At 58.8% G+C, this 24727-nt stretch overlaps 2 protein-coding genes across 2 annotated transcripts; both read right to left on the reverse strand.

Annotated features, from left to right (window-relative positions):
* Positions 1-230: 230 nt before the first annotated feature.
* ISG20 (interferon stimulated exonuclease gene 20) lies at positions 231-11624 on the reverse strand. Its single transcript, XM_080808051.1, has 5 exons — positions 11543-11624; positions 11226-11350; positions 10738-10989; positions 1858-2058; positions 231-470 (listed from the first exon to the last, which is right to left on the reverse strand). Exons 3-5 carry the CDS (start codon positions 10963-10965, stop codon positions 384-386), a joined length of 516 nt encoding a protein of 171 aa, XP_080664177.1. The 5' UTR covers positions 10966-10989; positions 11226-11350; positions 11543-11624; the 3' UTR covers positions 231-383.
* A 3358-nt stretch (positions 11625-14982) lies between these two features.
* On the reverse strand, positions 14983-24205 carry AEN (apoptosis enhancing nuclease). Its single transcript, XM_080807392.1, has 4 exons — positions 24145-24205; positions 19062-19666; positions 17346-17546; positions 14983-16890 (listed from the first exon to the last, which is right to left on the reverse strand). The coding sequence occupies exons 2-4, from the start codon at positions 19599-19601 to the stop codon at positions 16654-16656; spliced, it is 978 nt and encodes a 325-aa protein (XP_080663518.1). The 5' UTR covers positions 19602-19666; positions 24145-24205; the 3' UTR covers positions 14983-16653.
* Between the last annotated feature and the right edge of the window lie 522 nt (positions 24206-24727).

Below are 24727 nucleotides of genomic sequence, written 5' to 3' on the forward strand. Positions count from 1 at the left end.
GATGGGACCTGTGAGCCAGGAGCCACTGCCTCAGGAAAAGGGAGGCAGAGGCAAGGGTTTAGTCACATGCCACCTAGATTCCTCCAGCTGCTTCTTGGACGCACAGGAGTCAAGATTATTGTGGAAACCGATACCCCCAGCCCCCCACCCCACCCCCGTTCCAGCTCGGTCTTGATCGTCCTCTAAGCGTCCCGCAGACTCAGAGAAAGGCTAGAGGAGTATCCAATAATGGAGTGGAACAAAATATAGAGCAATTTTATTACCAAAGATGCATTTTCCAAAAGCAAGGGGGTTGCTGTCTTGAAGAGACGACGACATTGGGGACGTTCCGGCGGAAGGGGCGGAACGGAGCCCCAGCCCCTCCCGCCCGGGGCAGGCAGCCGTCAGCGGGCTCGAAGCCGCTGGGAGAGCCTGTAGAGCTCCATCGCGGCCCTGGCGTCCTCCACCGAGCTGTGTCCGAAGCGGCTGTTCTGTAAACACAGGTGCAGGGTGGGGGCTCGGGTGGGGCTGAATGCAGAGACCCCGGGTGACCCGGGCCTTCCCCGCTCACACCCCAGGTTCCCGGGCACCAAGGTGGGTCCGTGAGCGAGTGTCCCCAGGCTTCTGACGCCCCTGGACCCAGCGGGTGGCGGGAGCAGGCCTGGCCTCGGCTGTCAGCCCCGGAGCTGCGGCCCTCGGCCCAGGCGTGGCCAAGCCCAACTTCCAGCCTCCGGAGAGCCGGGCTGTGCCCTCGGGGTGGGGGGGGGGAGGGGCAGACTTGCTGTCCGACACATAGGGAGCCCTGCAGCACGGGCCCATATTTAAAAAATAGGTCGAAACGATGTTTTTAAAGCGCCACCTCAGTGACTGCACCTGCTGACCATTCTGTCCCTGGTCCTGTGGGCCACGAGGCTGATGGAGGGGCCCAAATTCAGGCCCCTTCCCAGCGACCTACACAATTCCCGGTCACCTGGCCAAGTGGTGCTTCATCCCTCACGCTGGGGCTCCTGCTCTCCCCTCCCCGCCCCCTCCACTAAGACTCACCCTTCGGACTCGTGCACACCTGCCCTCCTCCCCGCCCACCCATCCTTCACCCCTTCAGGCGAATGGGCCACTCTCCCTCCCACCAAGAGTTGCTCAAGCATGGGGTGGGTCCAGCCCTGCTCAGCCGTGCATCTCCAGCACCCCACCCAGCCCAGCCCAGAGCAGGTGCTGGTAAGTAGCCCAGCCCAGCCCAGAGCAGGTGCTGGTAAGTATCTGTCGGGGAAAGCCCCACATGCAGCTGCGCCTGCTAGTGTGCGGCCCACCTCGGTAATCTCGCGAGAACCAGCACGCAGACGCCTTCGCCCGGGGCTTGCTGGAGGTGACAGATGCTGAGGGGTGGGGGCCCCAGGAGCAGCAGCAGCCATACCCGAGAGGCGCTGTCTGGACCCCCGCTCCCTGCGTAAATCTGAGGTCTGTGGGATTTCCCAGGGGCCCGCGCTGGGGTTAAACTTGGGTTATCCACGCAGTACCTGGCTTGAGTTTGAAAGCACCCAAACAAAACCTGTATGGGGTGCCTTCCCTTTCCTGCCTGTCATCCCCGCTCTCCCGGAGCGTCCTGGGGTCACCTCTGGAATAAAGCTCCCACACTCTGGTGCTTGTCTGGGCCGGGGGCTGGGGATGCCCGGAGCCAGCACCCCTTTCTTGCTGGCGAGCCCACGGTGTCTCAGGACTTGGGGAAGGACTTGCTGGGAGGGGGGGGCAGAGCATCATTGGGGTCAAATGTGGGGGTTCTGGAGCCCCTGGGGGATGTGAGAGCCTTGTGGGAGGAAGAGGCCTCTGAAGCCCGGAAAAGTGGGACGGCGGGGAGGGGCAGGGGGGTGGCGGGTGTCTCACCTGGATGCTCCGCCGGAGGAGAATCTCGCTGAGCTGCCGGAGGGAGGCCTGCTTGTGGGACAGCAGGTTGGCCTGCCGCAGCAGCACCTTGTCGGTGGACGTGTCGTGGACAGAGTAGTTGGCCATGTCCTCCTTCAGCGCCTGGAAGTCGTGCTTCAGGTCGTGACCCACCACCAGCTTGCCTCTCAGGAGCTGCAGGATCTGGCCGGGAGGACACGCAGCCCGCGCCTCACGCAGGGTCCTCCGCGCGGGCCTGGGGCCACCCGCGGGAAGCAGCCCCCCACCCCTCGACGTGCTGTGGGACTTTGAGCCAATTGTTCCCCCCTCTCTGGGCTTCCAACCTGTCGTCTACAAAACGGGGAGACTGGACGGGCCCCTCCTCACGCTCCGTGGTTGTGGTCTGTGCCCAAGGGGAGTCCCCGACCCCTTCAGTGGCTTCCACGGAGAAGAGCAGTGGCCGCGGCTGAGCGTGTCCCACCGGCCGGGCTGAGTCCGTCACACACGTTAGGTCGTCCAACCCTTTCAACAGCCCTCACGCCGGCAGGCAGCATAGCGACCCCGCAAAGATGCGGACGCCTTGCCCGGCAGGGCAGAGGGAGGTTAAAGTTGCAGATGGGCTTTAGGTAGAAGACGACCTCCCAGGAAGGGCGATCGCCCGCACGGCCCACGGGGGCCCCACATCATCGCGAGGGCCCTCGGATGTGGAGGTCAGTGATTAGCCCTGAGGGCCTGACAGGCAGCTGCTGGCCTGGGGGAGGGAGGCAGGGGCCGGGGGTCAAGGACACGGGTGTCAAGGACACGGCGGCCTCTAGAAGCTGGAAAAGGCGAGGAGACGCACCCTCCTGCCGAGCTTCCAGAAAGGATCGAGGCCCGGCCCACACCTCGATTTGGGCCCTTGGGACCCGTGCCAGACTCCCGACCTGTGAAACGGCGAGCCAACACGTCCGTGGTGCCTCAAACCACTCAGCTTATGGGTTCGCTACAGCAGAACCGTAAGAAGCTAACAGAGCTCGGAGAGGGCCTGTCCTCGATGGACATTTTGCAGAGAAGAAAAACTGAAGCCCCGAGAAAGGGAAAGAATTTGCCCCCCGGGTTACTCTGTGGATTTTAAAGCAAGTTTGCGGGTCCCTTGGCGCATCCGCTCTCCAAAGCTGGCGCTCAGTCGCCCTTGCCTCGAATGAATACGGGCCCGGCTGCGTGACTTCTGACTTCTCGGGGGCCAGTCCCCCAGCAGCCCCGAGCTACCCTGAAGCCACCTGCCGGAGAGACCACAGGGAGGCGGAGAGCCGAGCCCGAGGGGCCCCAGCAGGTGAGCTGGCAAAGCTCCCGATGATTCCGGCTCCGGGCCTATGGAACACCTGAGTCCACGGGCCAAGCCCCGTCCAGATTGCAGACGTGCGAGCACAGTAAATATTGACCTTCTGTGAACCACTATGTTTGGAGGTGATTTGCTAAGCACCATTAGGTAACTGGGACAGTCACACAGCCAGCAAGTGACTTAGTGGCAGAGCGAGTCTTCAAAGCCACACTCAGAGCAGGCCGGCTCCAGGCCTCCACCAGCCACGCGGCCGAGCTTTGAGGGAGCAGCCCGAGGCACCCACACAAGTGCCTCCATCCTGACTCCTTTCCCGGGGTGGCCTCATGGACAGCCTCCTACCTCGGGCCCCATGGGCCAGTCCCCTTTCTTTACTGTGGGTCTCGTCAGAGAGATGCGAGGGGGACCTTGGGCGAAGCCATATCAGGTCCTCACCGGAGGGGCAGCTTGGGGCTCAGGCCCCCCTTTGAACAGCTCTCTAGTAGCTTCTGTCCCGTCTTCTGCGCCTGGGGGAGACGTCTCACATGGCTAACACCCTCCCGTGCCCTGCTTCTGCTTCTAGTGGCTTCCTGGGACATCACGTGGGCATTACGTGCCCCCCCACCTTGGCCACCACAGGATCGCTGCGGCCACTTCACAGAAGGGGAAGCCAAGGCTTGGACACATGAGGCGACCTGTCTGTGGCGTCTGTCCATCTGCCATCAGCGGGCAGTGTCACCAGCCCACCCATCACCGCCTCCCCTGTTCCCGTGGTTTGTCGGTTGTCGGGCCACCGCTGGACAGAGCCCGCAGTCAGCCTGGGGACTGGGGAGGGTCGCTGAGGAATGGAGCTGGGCTGGGCGGGGGGACACCACGGTGGGCTGAGGCGTCCCCCAGGGAAGCACCGGACATCTGGGATTCGGGGTGCCGCTGCTGCTGACCCAGGACTCACTTGAGTGCTGAGGGCACACGGCCTCAGCAGCAGCTGAGTCCTGTGTGTGGAGGAAAGCGCAGGGCCGCGCTGGGCACCCGGGGGTCACATACCCTTCCTCACTGACATCCTTTAACATTCCTGAACAATGTGGTCTGTTGGCCCTCCATGAGGAGCTGGCTCGGGCCCAGTTCACACAGAGCCCCGAGGGACCCTCTGCTATCCAGAAACTGCATCCACGGTCCCAGGAGCCAAGAGGACCGAGTCACTGGGACTTGGTGGCTTCTTGGGAACTTAGTCACTTCTGGAGCCTGAGGGTCCGGGGGCAGGGGACTCATGACAAGACAATATACGAGGAGTGGACAAGCAGTAGGAAGAGGAAACCGGGAAAAGAGAAGAATGTCTTTGGCAGGGAGATGCCAGCAACTTCTCAGGGCAAGGATGCTGGGCCCCGGGCAGGGAGAGACAGCGGGTCCTCGCTGTGTGCTCTCAGGTCAAAGACCGTATGTGAGCTTTGGTTCCCCAGGTGTAAGGTGAAGGCAGGGAGAGGTGAGGCTCTGGCGACTTCCTGAGGCAGAGCTGGGGAGGGAGGTGGGGGGCCTGCCGGAGCCCGGGCATGGGAAGGTGCCACCTGGGGGGCCCTCGGGGCTGTGTGACCTGCTTCGGGTGTGGGACCTGCCTTGAGTCAGCGTCAGGAGGCAGGTCTGTCAGACACAGGGGCAGAGTCTCAGATTCCTGGAGAGCTGAGTGGGGAGGAGGAAGGACACAGTCACCCATCCGCTCTCGTCACAGGGCCCTGGGACAGGGACTCTCCTCACCTCACCTGGGCACCTCTCAGCTCAAGGAGTTCAATTTCCCTGCCACAGAGGAGGGGACTGGGGGCCAGAGACATGGAAAGGTGTGCCCAGGGGACACAGCTGGTGAGTTGAGAGCTGCAGTGTGGTGTCTGGAGCTGCCTGACCCTGTCCCTGTCATTACAGTTGTCCTTGTCACCGCCTGCTGGAACCTAGCTCAGTAGTAGTAATGTCGGAGGGCGTGGAGAGGGATGCTGGACCCATGTCAGCTCTCAGTGAGGACTTCCTGAAGCAGAAACGGGGCCCCTGTGAGGCTAGAGTCATCACACCGTCTTCCTGACGGGGAAAGCGGGGCACAGAGCAGCATGTGCCCGTGTCCCATGGCGGGGGGTGACGGCCAGGGACGCCGCTGCATTCCCACTCTCGTTCCAAGTATTTCCTAGAGGTGCCTGATCAGAAAAAATCAGCTGGGACCTTTGGTAAAAATCCACAGGGCCAGGCCCTCCTGTCACCTTCTGGAGTGGCCCCGGTCCCCTCCTTCATGCAGTCCCTGCCCTGCTCTGCAGGTGCACCCACCCCAGCTTGTGCCTGCATCCCGCAAGGCTGCTTCCGCTGGGGGAAGCCTGGATGGTGAAGCCGTCCTCCTCCATCGGCCGGGCCCCAGAGACACCGGCCCGGTGGCAGGGCCCCAGCAGGGCACTTGGCCCAAGCAAGGGTGGCCTTGGCAGCGGCTGAGAAACAGCTGTAGGGGGACTCCCTTCTGCTGCTTCCCCTCCTAAACCCAGAGGCTTCATGGGATTCAGCCGGTTTGTCTGCCAACTAAAAATGAAATTATCCCTCCCCAATCCTGATCGTGGGTAGATGCTACTCAATGGACTGGGTTAACACTAAGAGAGCATTAACTTACAAAAATACACTATAGGCAATTAAAAATTACTATTAGAAGAAAAAACAGCATTAACCTACCAGGTGAGAGGCTGGAATCTGAACACCGAGTTGTATCACAGCTTTGCTGTGTGTCCTTAAGTAAGTTGCTGCCCCTCTCTGGACCTGTCTCCTCCTGTGCTGACAGCCTGATCTGTGGGGCTCTATAGACCAGCTGCTCAACTTGAGCACTCTTGATGCTTCTTTGGTGTGTGTGTGGCTGGGGGAAGGGGCTGTCCTGCGCATTATAGGATGGTTTAGCCCCATCTCTGTTCTCTCCCCACCAGATGTCAGTAGCAGGCCCCCTGCCCCATTTATGACAACCAGAAACATCTCCAGATATTGCATCCCTTGGCGGGGGGGGGGGGGCAAAATCACTCCACACTGGGAACCACTGCTCTAGATGATGGTCAGACCTAGAGGTTTCAGAAGATGACAGGCAGTAACTTCCCACTATGAAAGTAACCAGAGTAACCAAACCACATTACAAAAAATCAAAACAAAGAAGGGAGTGGTGGGATCCCATGCACATTCTCAGTGGCCTCCTGGGTGCACTGGGTGGGGTTTCTGGCTCCCCAGAGCCCTGCTGGCCGCCATGGGCTGGTCTATGGCTCACCACGAGCCGGGCCCACTCACCGCTCCTATCGGAGGAAGAGACCAGTTGGTGAGCAGCGTTTGGAAGTTGTCTGCATGAAACCAAGGCCCGGTGAGCCCTAGGCTCACCTGAGAGGTGTCCCCCAGCCCTGGGGGGTCCGATAAATGGCCCATAGGCTTCTCCCCTTTGGGACCCCCCAACCCAGCACATCTTGGGACCCGTGAGCCCGGTCTCTGACTTCGGGATTAGAACATGGGGGCGACAGAGTGGGATCGAGCTGCCTCTGTGTCCTTGTTTGTGGAAACAAAGGACAGCTGTTGCCTTGTACCACATCTTCACGCACAGGCTATGCCTGACCCTGTCCCTCACATTCGCCGGTCACCTAGCATTTATACATTGACATTATAGCATTATACATGACACATTTATACACGTTCATGATGGGATCTGAATATCCCAGAGCAAATTCTGGAGCCAGGATTTGGGTCTCCGCTCTACGCCTTCGTTGGAGAGCCTGCACAGCCTTGCGCCTCAGTTTGCTCATCTGTAAAATGGGGCAGCGATGCTGGTTAGCCACCCAGGGCTACTGTGGGGAGCAAAGGCAGGGGTGCGTGGCAAGTGCTTAGAACAGAGCCAGGACACGATGCTGGATACACCTGTCCCGCTTTCCCCCCTCCCCGTGGCCCAGACACTCCTACCAAAGGGCGCAGAGAAGTTTAGCAACAAGCCAGAGGACACACACCCATGTCCATGCACGTCTAATGACAGTGTGCTTGCCCTCCAGTCCCCGGCTGGGTGTGCATCACTGCCTCTTGGCAGCCAGGCCGGTATGAGGGCGGAGGCATCTTTGTGCCACGCAGCTACCGGAACACCTGTATTTCATGAAAATCAATTCAACTCCGATCCCACAAACATTCTCAGGGTACCTTCTGTGCGCAAAGCACACCACCCAGTCTGGGGGCAGAGTAAACACAGCAGCGGCGTGGAACTAGGCAGACCAGGTGTGCGGACAGGCAAGCTTGAAAGGGGGCCACAGCAAGAGAACTAGAGAACTAGAGGCCCCACGCGGGGAGGTGGCAATGATGGGCAGGGTGGGCTGGGGGTGAGGCCTGCCAGCATGGGGCAGGGAAGGGGGCTGGGGAGAGTACAGGTGTGGCTGGATAGTGACTGAGTCATGAAAGCAGGCAGGAAAAGCAGGTTGGTAGGGTGCGGAGGTCCACAAGTATTGTACTGGGGGACCTTGGGCAATGGGGAGCCATGGGAGGTGTTTGAACAGTGGTATGGGGAAGCTGTGATCTGAGCCAGGCCTGGGAAAGTTTCTCTGGCACAGCTTACCTGCTGTTCAGGCAGAAAATGAGAGCCAGAATCTAAGACCACAGTTCTCAAGGGAAGTCAGCAAGGGTACTCAAACCGATCATCTGGGTGTCTGCCCTCCTCCCCCCATGGGCACAGTTAGTGACCATCACCGTGGGCCCGGCACTGTGCTTCGGGCTACAGGCCATGGCACTCCACCCAACCTCCGAGGGCCAGGGAGGAGACATCAGCAGCCCCGTCACTGATGAGCAAACCGGTTCAGGAAGTTCGAGAACTTGCCAAAGGTCACACAAGCCGGTGAATGACGGAGCAGGAAATATAAACCTCAGATGTGGTTCAAAGGTCTGCCTGGTCTATAGATTCTTGGCTCCCTCTCTGAATGACTGCCCAGTGGGCAGTCTCTGGGCAGGGTTCCGAGCTACACACAGGAAGCCTGTGTGCCTAGCCTAGCACAATCTGCAAACGAGATTCGAAGCGTTCTGCCCCAAATCTGGGTGGGGACCAAAGGCATGCAGGGACTTGGCTGCGTGTCCAGGCCAGGGGATGCGAGCAGGATTTCCCTGCTGCCTCCTCTCCTGCTCTCCCCTGCTCTGGGCTCTCCTGTCCTTTCTGCTGCTTTACCAGCGAGAGGGTGGGGGGCTGAGGAAAGGAGGGGGAGGAGGACGGGGAGGAAGGATGGGGATATTTAGTCCACCCGGCCTCTCAATGGGGATCTGAGTGTGGGGAGCTCTTGCCATGTCCCTGGGCCTCCCGCTGACCCCTGAACAGCCAACCCACCTCTTCCTTATGTTGCCCTCCCCTGCTTGGTGACTCCCTTTTGGCTGCCTCCAACCTGACAGTTTTTTCTTCCCAGTCTTCTGTCTGCTGATGCCTCCCCAGGGGCTCTGACTCCGTCCCCTATTGACATCTCTTTCCTCACTACCGTATATCCAGCACAGCACCCTCCATTCTAGTCTCCTCAAAACTTGGGTTGGATCCTGCCATGCTCTTGCTCAAGAATGTTCCATGGCTCTCTGTGGCCCACTGGGTCGCAGACACAGGCTCCGCCCATCCCTCGTGAATACCACCAGCCTCACGGAGTCTTTCCAGAACCACGCTCTGGACTCCGGGCTCCCTGGCCTCCTCTTAGTAGCTAGACGACAGTGCTATCTGGTAGACCTATAACGTGAGCCACATGTGTAATTTTAAATCACCTAATCGCCATATTTAAAATGGTAAAAATAGGGGAAGTTAGTTTTAATATTTCGTTGAACCTAAGATTCCAAAATACTATCATTTTAACATGTCAGTGATGTAAAAAACTACTGAGGTGTTTTGTGAATTTTTTAACACAAGTCTTTGCAGTCCCGTGTGCATTTTACATTGATAGCACATCACGGTTCGGACCAGTCATTTTGGCGTGCTCAGAGCCACATGTGGCTCGGCGGCCCCATTGGATACACAGCTCTAAAGGTCTGGGCCTGAGCTCCGAGTCCTGACCACCTTCCGTTACGTGAACCTTTGTGAATCACTTAGTGCTATGGGTTGAATTGTGTGCCCCCCACCCTGATTCATGTTGAAATCCTAACCCCCAGGACCTCAAAATGTGACTTATCTGGAAATCGGGTCATTGCAGACGTAACTAGCAGAGACCCTCGAGGCCCTAATACAACAGGACGGCTGTCCTCATACATGAGCCCCAGGGGCACAAAGCACGCACACATGGAGAACACTACGCGAACCTGAAGGCAGAGACATGGGTGATGCCTCTGTAAGCCAGGCCACAGCCAGGCCAGCCAGCCGACCCCAGATGCTGGGAAAGAGGCGAGGCACCGACTCTCCCGCACCACAGAAGGAAGCGAGCCTGCCCACACCCCAGCCTCCACGACGGTGGGACGATGAATTTCTGCTGTTTGAGCCCCCAGTCTGCAGCAAGTCACTACAGTAGCCCCAGCAAACCAATACACTTAGTTCCAGCAGGCCTCAGTTTCCCCATCTGTAACTTGGGCATAAGAGACGATCGACTGTAACAGCTAACATTTCTTGAGTCCTTACACAGGCACTCTGTCTGGGCGCTCTCTCAGTCCTCACGATAATCCTATGAAATTGTAATTCTTACACCCAGTTTCTGTTACAGGTGTGGGGAACTGGATACACAGAGCGGCTGCCCCAGTAACTTCCCCGAGGTAACTCAGCTGCTCAGTCAGCAGCCAGGATTCAAGACTGGCCCTGCTGAGTCTTGAGTTTGCAGCCCCCGAGAACCCTCCCGGCGGCTGTCCCGTGAGGTGGGAGCGAGCTCCGGCCTGCCGGTGAGCAGGAAACAGGAACTATTACTGCTTATGTTTTGTGTTTCTCTCCAGCGCCCGGAGCCTGGGGTACGGTGTGTGCACCTAGGACAGGCCTCGCTCCTCTCTGTTCCTCAGGGACTCCCCCCAACCAAACCCCAGCAGCCTAGAGACTAACGAATTTACGTGCCCTTGTAACCTTCCCAGTATTGACTAAAGCTGGTGCAAGAGAGGTTGCGTTTGCTTTCCATCTAGTGATTCAGCGAAACAGAAACAGAAACTGGGACCTAAACAAGTTATCACAACTAGGTGAACCGGGAGGGTGGGAAATCTCGGGGCCACATACTGACCTCGAGCTGATAGAAGGCCTACCGTGGGGCTGGGCACAAGCTCTCCCCTCGGTCCAGGGGCTCCAGGCCTGTCCTCCAGTTCCGGAAGCTCCCTACCAAGAGGCTGACCAGGGGCAGCCAGGGTAGAGAAAAGAACCCCACCATGGGGAACCTCAGGTGGGACCAGGTTCCCCCATCACAGGGCCAGCAGGGCGGATCAGATGCCCTGAAGGCTGCTCCCAGACGTGAGTCTAAGGCTGAGGTCAGGAGGCTGTCACAGGGATGCCCCAGAGCTCCCTCACACAGAGGTGGGGGAACCTGCCACATCTGGGGTCACAGGTCGCAGACCTGGCGCCCGGAGAAGGTGCCAGGGAAGTATGCACATGGGTGTGTGTGCGGGAGTCCGGCCTGGCCCGTGGACAGCTCGCTACTCACCTCCTGCCTGGCCACGGAGAACGGCGTGGCCGCCTCCATGTTTTGAGGCGTGATCCCGCTGAACCGGGTCCTGTAATCCATGATCTCCCCCTGGGGCCGGATGAACTTGTCGTAGAGCACCGTGCCATTGATGTCCACGAGGCTGCAGCGAGCCAAGCCGCTCCCCTGGCCAGGCCCCAGCCCCACCATCTCGCAGTCTATGGCCACCACCTCGGGGCTGCTTGCCATGCTTCAGCGGGACCCTCAGACGTGCTGGGGAGGCGAGGCGGGTGGGGGGCAACAACTCAACATGACACTGTGGCCCCAGGTGTCCTCAGCCACCACCCCGCCAGCCTGTGCCCTCTGCCCTGTTTGTCACGAACACCACCCAGCAAAAGGCAAAGGGGGCCTCTTGCCACCCCGCCCGGCTTCCAGAGCCCAGCGGTCCTGGGGTCTTCGGGGACGGGCAGGCCACCCCCTCCCCCATCCCCGCCCCAGCTCCCACTCACCTGCCCGCCTCCACTGCCCTCGGCTCACATCTGCCTCTCTGGTGCCACTTCTCCGCTACTACAGTCCCTCCGAGCTGTGACTCATCTCTGACTTCACACCGGGAATCCCGACCCCGTTTCAGTTTCTGGTTGTTATCAGGCGAAGTCAGGGGCCGGAGGCTGGGCACGTGGGCTGGGCTGCTCCAGCCTCCCTGTCCTCGCAGGTCACCTTTGCCCCTGCCCGCAGCCCCCCACCCAAGTGCACGGAGCCCTCCTCTTCTCAAATGGTGGGCTGATGAGAAGCCAGCGGCTTGCCACACCTTTCCTCCGTTTCTCACCTTTGGTCTGTCCAGAGAATAAACATCCGCAGGATGGGGGACCACGGAATGTCCCACAACTTCCGGGGCCACGACCAACCTGATACTTAGAGAAGTCTCTAATGGGGGCAGGGGGAGCTGGCTCTTGGGACATTGTGGCTATCAACAGGGAGGGCATGAGAAGGCTGGGTGCAAGTGGAGCTGGCCCACCCTCCCCCCAACCCAGGGAAGGCGAGCTGGGAGGGAGCCCCTAGAGTCACCAGTGCCTCGGGGGTGTCTCAGAACCTGCCATCTGTCTGCCCTCAACGGGCTCTGCCTTTAGCTGGGCTGACACTGTTTGAGGACAAGGAAAAGAGAGCCTGGATAGAGCCCCCACCAGCCTGGCTACACTTCCAGGGGTTACACTCCCTCCCAGGCTAGAACCCTGGCCTCTTACAACCGTGCCTGACAACACAGAGGGCCCTCGGTATTTATCGAATAGATGAATGAGTTACAGCTGAGACAAAACCAGAACCAGCTTTCAGCGAGGAAGTCGTCACCATGGACTGGCGGCGAGATTCTTGCCTTCTGCCCCAGACGGCACGAGGAGTAAGCTTTGAGCCGTGGGATCTGATTTCCCCCAGAGGTCACCGAGGTTTGTGGCTTGTAAAGGAATTTCCCCAGGTCCCTGGTGTTTTCACCAAGTGACGTCTGACTGTAGCGGACCTCACCTCAAACATGAAATCCAGTCCTGAAATACACCTAAACGGTAGGGCACAGCTCACAGCTGTCGTTCCATGGGTTTGAATTTGAGATAGGAGATTATTTTGGGTCCCCTCCCGAATGAGCAATTCTGGCTTGACGTCAGGCTGGTAGGGGACTTTTTGTTTCTCAAATGCACGAAGGATTATGCCCTGATTTAGGGAGAAGATGAAGCAGAATGTGTTACTTTTTGCGAAAGTGAACTGAAAAAGTAACCCCCTCGAGATTCAGTGGTGAGGTTTCTGCTTCTACAGTCCCCTTAGGACCCCACGCACCTCACGCCCTCACCCTGCTTGGCCTCCTCCCGTCCCAGAGAGAACACGTGCCCGCCACTCCTGCTCTTTGCCCCACGGTCCGGAGCCTGCTCCGTGGTCACCGCCCCCCACCCCCCAGCCTTTCCCCTTGGCCCCTCCCCACCAGCCCATGGGCTCCCAGGTCTTCCCACCTCCACCTTCACGCCCTGCTCGCCCTGCTCCACACTGTCCTTCAAATCCAAAGAGATTTCGTTTCCCCATATCTAATCTCTTGCACTGTTTGGGACAGCACTTTGCTAGAGAACCTACAGTGGTTTCCTGTCGTCCAAAAAAAAGCAAACCTCAACTCCCATGCAGTTTCCAAGACTCTGTCACCTCTCCACCAGCCTTCCCCATCTCATCTGGCATCACTGTTTATACCTAAACCGGAGGCCTTTGTGTATTCACATGGTTCCTTTTCCCAGACTCCCGCCTCCCCTGCCCCCAGGGCCTCCCATTCTTGGCCATAGGCCCAGTAAGGCAGGATCGGGTCTCTATCTTTGGTCCCGCTGCAAACGTCAGCCCCTCTCCACGCCTTCACCACCCCTTCTCACCTCCTCCCACCGCACTGGCTTTGTCTGGTCCCCAGGGCCTGGGCCTCTGCTACCCAACCTCCATCTCCACCTGGAAAGCTCTGCCTCCAGGTTATCTACCCAATTTGCTCCCTCTCCCTTAGGCTTCCCACCAACGCCTTTTCTGGCCTCTATTTAAAACTGGACCTCCTCTCGCTGCCGGATTTCTTCTGCAGGAATAATCAGTGCCATCAGAAATACCATGATTTTACTTGTTCATTTACTGTTCCTGCTCCCACTCTGTGGTTTGCTGCAAGGCCCCCAGCACCTGGAGTCCTGCCTGGGTCCTGTGGACTTTTTTTCGCAGGTATTGTGGGCACTGAGGTTCGACACAAGCACCATGAAGCCCAGGGGAGGAAGTCCTGACCCCAGCCAGGTGGAGGGGAGGTTGGGGAGAGGCTGCTCCTAGAGGGGACGCTTCCGCGGTTTCATTGGTTCACCCTTTGGCCAGACCACACCACCCTGGCAATCACAGGTCAGGCGACAGCAGGAAAGTGAGTCACTCAGGGCAAACCTCTCAGCCTTATGAGACACATGTCCTGTCGCAGTTGACCCGCTTATGACTGTACAAAGTACAGAGGCTGCCACTGTGTGGCCCCAGGTACAGGGCACAGGCCGCGTGGCTGATTCCTAACAGTGGGTCGCCCCGCGCCCTACAGGCACCCTGACTTTTGAATTCCTGTCCATTTGTCTCAGCTGGGCCTGTGCTCCAAAATGCGCACGTGCGAATTTCTCAATCCTGGGGGACAGGTGGAAGGCGTCTCAGCAAATGTCAGCATCTTCATGCGGGTCAAGCAGAATCACTACTGGGATACGTTTTTAAAAAGATATAAACAGTAAAAATGAACTGTAGATCATAAACATGCAAAAAGAGGTCGAAATACTCAGGGAAATGCAAATTAAAACCAGAATGAGGTATCACCCCACACCCACTAGGATACCCCACCGAGAAACCAAACCAAGTAAGGAGCGTGGCTGACGATGTGGAGAAACTGGAAAGCTTATGGGCTGCTGGTGGGAATGCAAATGGGTGCAGCCACTATGGAAGCCAGTGTGGTGCTTCCTCCAAAACTTACAACACGGGACCACCACGTATGACCCAGCAGTCTCGCTTCCGGGTCTACACCCATGGGAACCAAAAGGAGAATCCCAAAGACGCTGTACACCCACGTTCACACCAACATTGCTCACCGCCAAGCGGGGGAAGTAACCCCGGTGCTCACGGAGATCCACAAAATGTGGTCTATGAGTCCACATGACTGTTCGGCCTTAAAAAGGAAGGAAATCCTGACACATACTGAACTTGAATGAACTTTGAGGGCCGTCTGCGAAATGAAATAAGCAAATCCCAAGTGCTTGCGTTTGTATGTGTAAGTATGATTCTACTCGTGTGCGGTAGCTAGTCAAATCCAGAGAGACAGAAAGGAGAACGGTGGTGGCCAGGGGCTGGAGGGAGTGGGGAGTTCGTGTTTAATGAGCAGTTTTAGTTTCGCACGATGAAAAAGCTCAGGAGATTGGCAGCACACTGTAAATATACTTAATGCCACTTAGAAACGGTTAAGATGGTAGCTGGCATCTTATGTGAATTTTATCACAATGAGAACTAAACATTGTCTTGAAAAGTGAGAACATAGCTTCAGGACAAAGAAACTTTGTGCTGTACAATAAGACAGTCGTAAAATTTAAAAAAAATAAGCCACATGAATTCCGTAGCTTAGAATGTTGTCACATCCCAAAGCATCATCTTGAAAGCACCCCCCACTTCAAAGGCCAAGGCACGCAGCAAGACCCCGTGCCCGGCACCGCCCTCCCACCCCAGCCTGAGAATTCAGAAAGGGCCACTTCACTTACTTTTCTAATCGCGTTTTATTCCAGAACAAATGGTTTTACAACAAAGCTGACCTTAAACCCAGTACATTTTCCCACTGCTAAGTTTCATCTTCCTTCAGTCTGTAGCCCAAAGAATCGAAACTGCAGCCCGGCCAGGCTGGGAGTTTGGCACCAGCTACAGACTTTGAAGGACTCCAGAACAAAGCGCTGGAGCCAGGCCAGCAGAGGTCAATGCCATTGCCGGCTCCCTGCCCCGCAGACAGGGAGGGAGTGGAGGACAGGCAACCTGGAAGTAGTGTGGTTTCAGTAGTGTCTCTCAGTTCCTGGCCCTGCTGCTTGGATCAGACTGACATAAAAATCACTGTCATTTCCTGCACGCAGACGGGGGGACGCTGAGGGTACACCGGTCACCCAGCCTCAGGGAGCAGTGAGGACCCGGCACCTGCACTCTGTGTCCTCAGCCTGCCCCTCCTGGGGCAGCCGAGCGTCGGCAGCCCCCCTCAATCCCAGGGGTGGGGCTCAGGTGTTACCCAGAAGAGGCTGAAAGGGAGCCAGGCACCACGCTGAGCATTGGGCACTTGGCCCCCAGGACAACCCTATGAGGTAGGCTGTGGCATTAGCCCCATTTTACAGAGGAGGAAATGGGCTCAAGGGTGAGGTCACATATTTGCTCAAGGTCCCAAAGCTATTAAGTGGCAAGCAAAGATGGGGCTCAAAGGTCAGTGTGGACCTGAGCTCTTGCTTAACCTCAATACTCCCAAACTGCCCTTTGGGAAAGAAGGCAAGAGGGGTGGCAGATGAGATCCCGGCAGAGACAGATCTGGCAAGCTGCAGGCAACCCAATGACAATGACTGTGGATCAAAGTGCCCGAGGGGACACCAGCCCGAGTGTGGAGACGGCTTCCCTGCCTGGCCCTCGCCCCATGGACACGCACTCGGCCCCCTTACACACTGGGTAGGGGCTCCCACGTGGGTCCCAGAACTCACACTGCTGTGCTGTTTCTCAGGCTTGTGCTTAAGAGAGCCTCCTGCCTGAGCTGGGTCAAAATCAATACACCAGCGTCTCCACCCAAAGCTACCCACTTCCCCCCACCCTCGGAACAGAGCCTGGTGACTCCTGGTGCCAGCTCCCCATGAGCCTGGAGGGGCTCTGCTGGTCTGTCACAGCCCAGCACCGAGGTCCTACTGTGGCGCTAGCCCAAGTTCTAGTTCGGAGAGAAAGGAAAGGAACGTCCCGTAGAGTGGCCTTAATTCTACAGGTTCAGGGCACATACGTTCTGAATCTGACAACGCCTGTGGAGGAAGAGGCAGAGAGCAGGAAGAGAAGAGAGCTGTACCCCAAGTCACTGAGCTCACACCCCAGGGAGGAGACATCACCCTGAGATAGCACAGCACAGGGGTGCTATCCACCCATGAGGGAGGGGTGACAGCTGGGATGGTCTGTCGGCATGCGCCCTCCCCCAGCTGGGTCCCTGCGTACCTGACATTTTCATAGTGTCTATAAAGTGCCATTAGCAGGCCACAGGGGTGGGGTTAAGTGCCCACAACAGCCCTGGGCGGATGGAGCCGAGAGGACAGATGGTCCCAGCTCCCCGGACCCCGGCAGTGCCCTACCAGGGACGACATGCCCAGGGCTCTCCTGGCCCCCCGCGCCCCCCACGCTTCACTCGGAGGCCACGTGGGAGCCTCTCCTGCCTCACTCCCTTCTGTCCTGTGGCTCCCCCGTTCCTCCGCGGGCGCCCTGGGCCAAGTCCTCGGGCCAGTACTGGTCCTCCATGTACTGCTCCATGTCCGTGCTGCTGTCCGGGTCCCGGTCCTCGGGGCGGGGCGGGAGGCTGCCGGCCTGCCGCCGCTCCCACTGCACCTCCACCAGCCGGTACAGCTCCATGGCCGTCATGGCATCTTCCACCGACGAGTGCCCGTGCTGGCCGACCTGCGGGCGACAGCCCCCGTCACTGCCCACGGTCCCGGCTCGCTGCCGGCTGCAGACACGTCCTCTCGGAATGGGTATGTGGGGCTTGGGATGGGGGCGGGGTTGGGGGGGAAGCCTGGGTGCTACTCAGGAAAGCGGGTGTTACTGGCTGCCCCCAAGGAAGGCCCCAGCTCTTGGGCTGCCACAGATGGGCTCTACGTGGCGTGCAGGGACAGAGCCGGGAACTGCGTGGGGGACAGGTCTGAAGAGCCCAGCCCGCAAGCCTGTGGCCGGCTGTCACAATTCGCTGGGGACGAGGGTCGGTGGAGAAGACACCCGGGGCAGCCTGTACATGTGGGACAGTTACAAGGACCCCTGCACAGTGCAGACGGAGAAGGACTAGCAGCCTGGAGGCTCAGCCACCGCCCAGCCCGGGGCCCCTCCTCGTGCCCGCCCCCTGCGCCCACCCCATGCACCTGGATCTTCTTGTGTAGCAGCTGCAGGGCCAGGTCCTTCAGAGAGACCCGGGTGCGGGTGTGGAGGCCGGGCTGCTGCAGGAGGCTGGGCACGTAAGTGGTGTCGCGGGTCTGGCTCCGAGGGTGCACGTACTTGAGGGCCTGGAAGTCATTGTGGAGCGCGTGCCCCACCACCACCTTGCCCTTCAGGAGCTTGAGGATCTGTGAGTGGACAGAGGAGGGGGGAAGGCCCCACTGTCTAGGAGGCCCAGGCCACGTGCTGCCGCCCTGCCCACAGGGGTGTGGATCCCCACAAAGGGGGGCGGCGTGGGGAGGGGAGCCCCGAGCCCCACGGTCAGCCACACTGCGTTGAGTCCAAAGCCCGGCCCTCGGGCCTGCTACACCCCGCGGCGCTTATCAACTCTCTAACCGGCAGAAGTGCGCTCTCCACGGGGTGGCTGTGGGCAGCCCAGAAGTCACGCGCGGAGTGGGTCTCCTAGCGAGTCAACACAAGCGACTGTGTCCTGCTGGCGCCGGCCCTGGCCCTCCTCTCTCAGCCCGGGAGACCTCCCCACCCAACTCTCTGGTGGCCCGGCTCAGCTCGGCTCCCACACCAGGAGGCCTCCCCCAGCACTTCCCCAGCGACAAGAGGACCCTGTGGCTCTCTCCCGCGGTGGAGTGGATTTCAGCGCTGGCACGGTCTCCCCGCCCCCCGAGTCAGCTCAGCGTAAACGCCAGCGACCGTGTCTGCCTGGACTAGTGATGCTCAGTGAAAGCTTAGCACACAGGAAGTGACCGACAGAGACCCGCTGGCTGGCGTCCGTGGAACTGCACCCGGCCCTGGGGATTAGCCGAAAGCAGCAGCAGACATGGGCCCTTTCCCCAGGATTCTATCCCTCTGCCCTTTAGCGTGCAAGACTCCACTTCCCAGCCTGGAAACCTTGGCTCTCTGGCGCAGTGATCACCAACTGCACTGTGCGTGCCTCTCTTCCCTGCCTGCAGCCTCCTCGGGCCCCAGGGAGGCCACGTCCAGGACACCCAGGCCTGCAACGCCCTCCAGCCCTCGGCAGCGAGCCTGGCTCTCCCGATCACCCGCCGTGGGCTTCCGCGGCGTGCTTCTGCTGGCCATGTCCGGCTTATCACTAAACCCAGCTTTCAGAGCAGAGGAAGAAGGTGCCATTTAGACTTCCGAGGCGGGGACACGCCACCACACTCCAGTCACACCCCCCTAACAAGCACGTGGTGGAAGGGATCAAGCACACTCCGTATAGGCTGGGTCGGAGCTGACAAGACACAGTCCCATTCCCAGAGCCCCACCAACCAGGCCAAGGGAGGCACCGAGGAGCTGAAGGGTTGGCCGCAGGCCTCCCTCCCTGTTGCTGCTACACCCAAGCGGCACGCTTGTAAATCATCTCCAAACTTTGGGAAAGACACGCGTAGGCCACGTCTCATGTGAAAAAGGACACAAGACCACGTGCACCAGTATTTCCCAAATTTACCCAATCCCAAGAATAACCCGGAAACATTAAGCAGTTCTGCGGTAATGCTTATTTGGAAAATACGTGTTCCAACACAACTGATCTATGAGGACACTATTTGAGAATAATGCAAAATTTCACCTTTCCCTATGCATGATTCTGCCTTTGAGAAACATTTTAGTGAACGAAAAAAGCTGCACCCAGGGCTGCCCGTCCCTGGCCATCACCCACCCACAGAAGCCCCCGCCTCTGCACTCACCTCTTTCTGGGCCACCTGGAAGGGGATGGCCTTGCGCATGTGCTGCCGAGTGATGCCACTCCAGCGGGTACGGTAGTCCACGATGGGCATCTCCGGCCGGACGTACTTGTCATAGAGGACATCGCCGTGGTAACTCACCACAGAGCAGCGGGCCAGCTCGCTCACCCGCCCTCGGGGTCCCGTGCCCACCATCTCGCAGTCGATAGCCACGCACTTGCTGGGCCAGGGCCCTGCGGATTCCCTGGGGGTGGGCTTCCTGCTCCACGAAACACCTCCCGATTCATTCCTTGGACGCTGCGTCCCACCGCTGGTACCTTCAGTGCCCGGCAGTGCCCCCGACGGCGTGGACAGTGGGGAGGACCGTGGCTCTGGGGACATGCTCAGCAGCCCCTGCTCCTGCAACAGCGCCTTCCGGGCCATGAATCGCTGGTGCTGTCGGCTCTTCCTCTTGTGCTTCCTCCGAAGCGCATCCTTGGCCTGCAGACTAGCCAGGGAAGGGCACAGGCACTGCACAGACTCAGGGCCTTCCCGGGGTACCATCCCAGTCGGCTCAGTGCTCGGGGGCCAGGGCGGCCTAGGGGGTGATCTGCCAGCAGGGCGGTGCTCTGCAGAGAGAACAGACAAGGCAGAGGGGTGGGGTGAGAGGGGGTGCTGGGGGAGAGGTGTGCCCGGCTGGCCCCCGCAGCGCTCACTGCCACGCAGCCCTAGAGCCCTACGCTTTGTCTTGGGCTCGCACACGGAGTCCAGGATCCTGCTGAATCATCACCGCCCTCAGTCAAGCCCCCCGGGGCAAATCTGTTTACATGGAATCACTAAATAGTCACAACAACCTGAACAAGTATGATTATCCTCATCTCCCAGGTGAGCACAGAGGTTAAGTAACCTGCTCAGGTAGGAAGACACAAGAGCTGACACGAACCCAGAATCCACCATCTCAGCCTCCAGGCCACAGCTCACCTCCAGGTGCAGGAGAATCAACATGTTTTAGAGAGGCACAGATATGGGAAAATAAAGACTACAGAACCAGAGTGTGTGTGGGGTGTGTGTGTGTATACACAGACGCGGCGCCTGGGTGGCTCAGTGGGTTAAAGCCTCTGCCTTCGGCTCGGGTCGTGATCTCAGGGTCCCGGGATCAAGCCCCACATCGGGCTCTCTGCTCAGCGGGGAGCCTGCTTCCTCCTCTCTCTGCCTGCCTCTCTGCCTACCTGTAATCTCTGTCTGTCAAATAAATAAATAAATAAATCTTAAAAAAAAAAAAAACCAAATATATACAGATGCACATACAAAATTCCATTTTTAAGTTTTTAAAATTTAAGTAATCTCGAGACCCAGCGTGGGGCTCAAACTCATGATCCCAAGATCAGAAGTCAGACGCTCCGGCTGAGTAATGCAATCCCAGTTTTGTTTTGTTTTTTTTTTAAGTTTATTTATCTATTTATTTATTTCTCAGAAAGAGAGAGAGAGAGAGCATAAACAGGCAGAGTCAGAGAGAGAAGCAGGCTCCCCGCTCAGCAAAGAGCCCGATGTAGGACTCGATCCCAGGACCCTGGGATCATACCTGAGCTGAAGGCAGCAGCTTAACCAACAGAGCCACCCAGGTGTCCCTACAATCCCTTTTAAAAAAGAATCCTTTGTGAAAGGACAGACCCTCAGAAACTGGAGAAAAAAAATTCACAAGGGGCTCACAATAGTTGTGTGTTTTTGGTATGCGTTGACCAAAATAAGGTAATTGACTAAGGGACTTCCTACTTCACTCATCACAATCGCATCTAGAGTTTTCAGTAGCGGGACATGTGGCTAAGTCACCACAGACTGTAGGCAGAGGGGCGCTGGGAAATCAGCTCAGCTCCCAGAAAAGAGAAACGGAGAAGGGAGTGTGTGCAGGTCCCTCCATCACTGAACACTGGAAATGTCCGGAATCTGGGTGGGTTCGCGAATCCCACGCAACAAGGCCAGCGGCTGCCCAAGAGGGAGGCGCGGCACTTGGAAAGCTTCACTCGCTTGCTGAGTCAGCTGGTGCGTGTGCAGCAGCCCAGGAAACCAGGACTTCCCAGTGGGCAGAGCAGGCTTTCCCTCGGCTCTTTGAAGTTACCTGACCTGCTGCGCTGCTGCCTCCTCGCATGAGACATGGCTCTACTACCGCCTTTCCTACAGAAGACGAGACCACACAACACAGGCGCGCTCTGCAGACATTACATACAGCAGGGGCTCAATAACTACTCGCCCCCTCTCCCCCAGAGAGGCTAAGACTCTCCTCAGGTCAGTTAACAAGCTCTTCCCAGGCCAAAGCTGCCTGGGCCCGGGACTCGCTGCCCCTCCCAAACCACACGCCTGCCTCCTCACACACCTCAGCTCCCGTCTACACCCTCCGGCAAGCCCTGCCGGGACAAGCCTTTATCCCACCAGGTGCTGAGCACAGAGTGACAAGGGCGGATCCTGGACTCCAAGAAGCTTAGCCTCGCGCAGAGACAGAAACAAAGCACAGGGAGTGTGCAGGGCTGGGTCAGAAGTAAAAGGGGAGCAGGACAGGCTGGAGGAGAATTGTGGGAGGCTCGCTGGAGGAGATTAAATCAGTGTGAAGAAGAAACAGTAACCCTCCAGCTGACAGCGAGAGGAACTGGTGACCGCATGAGGGGTAAAGGCTGGAAAGAGAAGGAAGCCAGGGCTGAGGAAGAGGGGCCCGCCGGAAGCCTGATGCCCCTGGGGTGCAAAGCACAAGGTTGGTCCCGGCCGGAGGAACTGTCCCTCTCCCTTTTTTACCACTTAACCTTCTGTCCCCACTCTGGGAAGGCCACCACACACCTTGGTGGTCCTCCCCTAAGCCCTTGAGGGGGTATCCCCAGACTGGTCTCTGCTGATCACTTGAGGGAGTCCCAGAGCACCGACGACGACGGGAGTCACTGACTATCTAGCTGGGGAGCAAAGAAAACTCACCCCTCCAGGCCTGATGGCACCACCACAGAGGAACTTACTGCACTTGAAGACGACAGTTACAGAGCACCTACCTCACAGCCCTCTGAAGGTGGGGGACCCAGACACATGTGTCTTGTGTCTTTGTCCCTCCCCCAACAGCCAGCCTGGACGGGCATCAAGCAGGTCCCCTTCAGAGGCGTGTGAAGGGAGCGGAAGCCGGGGCTGCTACCTGCCGGACTGTGGGGACGCAGAGCTGGAGGTTGACGGGGAATTGAGGGAACTCTGCACGCGGAAAGGAGGCCATCAGACTCTCATGAGAGGGTGCTCAAGATGGGAGCCGTGACCTAAGGACAGACTCAGCGGTCGAGTACTGGACAGACAGAAAGGCCCGGTTAGTGAAAGGTGGCGGTGGAGGGACCTGTTGAAGGGTGTCGGGAAGACCCGCCAGGAGCGCAGGAAGGGAAGGGCATCCAGAGAACGCGCAGAGAGCAAGCCCAGGAGGCAAAGCGTCCGCACTGTGAAAGGGCAAGGAGGCCGGTGGAACATTGGAGAAGGACGTCGTTCGTGGGCGAGGAGACAGGGTGGAGGGAACGGTGAGAGACCACTGCGTCTGGAAGGCGGCGAGAGTCTGGGCATAATCCAGGGACTGATGGGGAACAGGATCCCTACTGCCTCACAGAAGAGCGCTGGAGACGACTCTGACCAGCAGGGACAGAGATGAAGAGGCGAGGGGAGGAGCTACTGGGTGATGCCAGGCCCAGGCTCAGTGACCCATCCTGACTCATCCTCCCTCAGGCTCGCTCGCTCATCCACTCTCCAAGAGGCCTTCTCCCTTTTAATAGTGCGCGTAACTATAATCAACATCCTCCTCTGGGCAGGTCACATATTAGAGGTGACGCATACAGAACCTCAGTTTGCCTCAGCCCAGCAATGGGGAGAACAGGGCCCCTTCCCTTCTCTGCGAGGGCTCCAGGCCCTGCAGGTCAGGAGCTGAGCCCAGGAGCAGGGTTGGTGGCCTCCCTGACCCTGCTGGCAAGATTTCAAAGCCAGACGTGAAGCTCCCTGAGAAAAAGTGGCCTTGGGTTTCGAGAGATGAAAGCAAGTCCTCTTCTACAGGCCCTGACCCTGCCAACACATCAGAACCGACAATTAATTATCTAGGACACGTCAGCCCCATCCTGGGCCCCAGGTGGGAGCTCAGTGAGCTCGGAGAGAAGTTTGGCTCAAATAACACAACAGTTTCGGTAAGAACACACTCAAATCTCCCTCCAGCCCTGAACCAGCTCCCTAGGAATCAGCAGCCACTGGGCCTCCCTGTGGGGGTTTGTGGCCTAAGGCAAGGACTCCAACAGCAGAGTCCCCAGAGCAAAAGCTCCAAAGGAACCACGAAGTCACAGTCGCCGGCGGTGGCAGGGCTACCCGCGGGATCGGGGAGGCAGCAGGCGGTTGAAGGCCCCTTTCTTGGTGCCCGGGCCCTAAAAGCTAGATGACCTGGACCAAGTCACCATCCCCTGACCACAAAACGAGGGTTTATTAAAACCAAGGGTGAAACGAGGTTTGGGGGTCCCCCCCAAAGCAGTTAGAACGTCTGTTTAAAACGCCGATCCTCAGGCCTACCCCCCCCACGCCGTCCTAACTGCCATTTTGGGGAACGGGATCTGAGAAGCTGCATTTTTCAGAGCGCACGACCCCACCCCCCGAGCCGTGGTACTAACTGGCGCCCGAATTTGAGAAAGCCGGGCTCGCTGAGATCCCCCCCGAGGTACTCGAAGTTCCGGGCAAGGCAAGGAGAGCCCAGCAGCCCCGCACGATCTCCCCCTGCCGCCCGCGTTCCCCAAGGAGCGCCGCGGGGGAGGCCGGGCCTCAGCCCGGTAGGGACTCAGGCGGTGGTCACTCGCTGGCCGTAGCGGCCGGGCCGAGCCCGCCAGGCCGAGCCCCAGCGCCACCCCCGCAGGCCTCAGAACCCCGAGCAGGGCGGGGACGCGGCACAGGCGGCACCCGGGGCCGGGCCTGCACACCCGCGGGCCCCGAGAGCCGCTCGGCCGGGCTCCGGGTCCCCCCCCCCCCCACCGCGGGCCGGAGGCGGACACCGCGCGCGGACCCCGGGGCCGGGGAGACGCCGCGCCAGCCCTCCCGAGCCCGCCGACCCCAGCAGGGTCCGCCAGATCACCTGAAGCGCCGCGCGTGTCCTCCCGCCCGCACGTGGTGTCCAAGCAGCCCGCAGCTCCCACATGCCCGGGCAAGCCCCGCTCCGGCTGCCTGCCCATTGGCTCGCCGACCCGCAGCGCCCGCCTAACGCTTCTTCTGATTGGCTGGGGACCTGGCTCGCGGCGGATAGGTGCAGGGCAGCAGAGGGGGCGGGGACTCCCAAAGGGGTGTGGTTTGTGCCGGGAGCAGAGCCGAGCCGCCCCGTGAGAAATTTTAAGCCAACCCCAGGGGACCGTGTCTCCCGTGTCCCGTCCCCCTGTGTGTCCCTCCAACCCCAATCCACCGCTATCCCTGGGTCGGGATGTGGCCTCCTACGAGTTGCGTGCCGCTAGACGCGGAATGGCTTACAGGAGACACACCCACATTTGCAGAACGGGGATTCACAGTGCCTACCTCCTCTCTGTCATGGGGATTCAGAGAAATAATGTGCATGAGGGGCACTAAAGAAAGATTTTAAAGTCAGGTTTGCTCCTTCGGCGCTAGTCTCTCATTTATCCCTTTGCAATACTTTCTTCCTAAGTATGAAGTTCCTACTGTGGGCTCAG

Source organism: Martes martes, assembly GCF_963455335.1.
Source record: "Martes martes genome assembly, chromosome: 7".
Classification (NCBI taxonomy): domain Eukaryota; kingdom Metazoa; phylum Chordata; class Mammalia; order Carnivora; family Mustelidae; genus Martes; species Martes martes.

Bases quoted from the DNA above. Each gene is read 5' to 3' on its own strand.
- AEN (XM_080807392.1), bottom strand. From the start codon at position 19,601: ATGGTACCCCGGGAAGGCCCTGAGTCTGTGCAGTGCCTGTGCCCTTCC. The intron at 17,547-19,061 runs GTGAGTGCAGAG...GTCCACTCACAG, and splicing joins TCCAGGTGGCCCAGAAAGAG to ATCCTCAAGCTCCTGAAGGG. The intron at 16,891-17,345 runs GTGCATGGGGTG...TGTCGCCCGCAG, and splicing joins TGCTACACAAGAAGATCCAG to GTCGGCCAGCACGGGCACTC.
- ISG20 (XM_080808051.1), bottom strand. From the start codon at position 10,965: ATGGCAAGCAGCCCCGAGGTGGTGGCCATAGACTGCGAGATGGTGGGG. The intron at 2,059-10,737 runs GTGAGTAGCGAG...CCTCCCGGCCAG, and splicing joins TCTCCGTGGCCAGGCAGGAG to ATCCTGCAGCTCCTGAGAGG. The intron at 471-1,857 runs GTGAGACACCCG...CTGTGTTTACAG, and splicing joins TCCTCCGGCGGAGCATCCAG to AACAGCCGCTTCGGACACAG.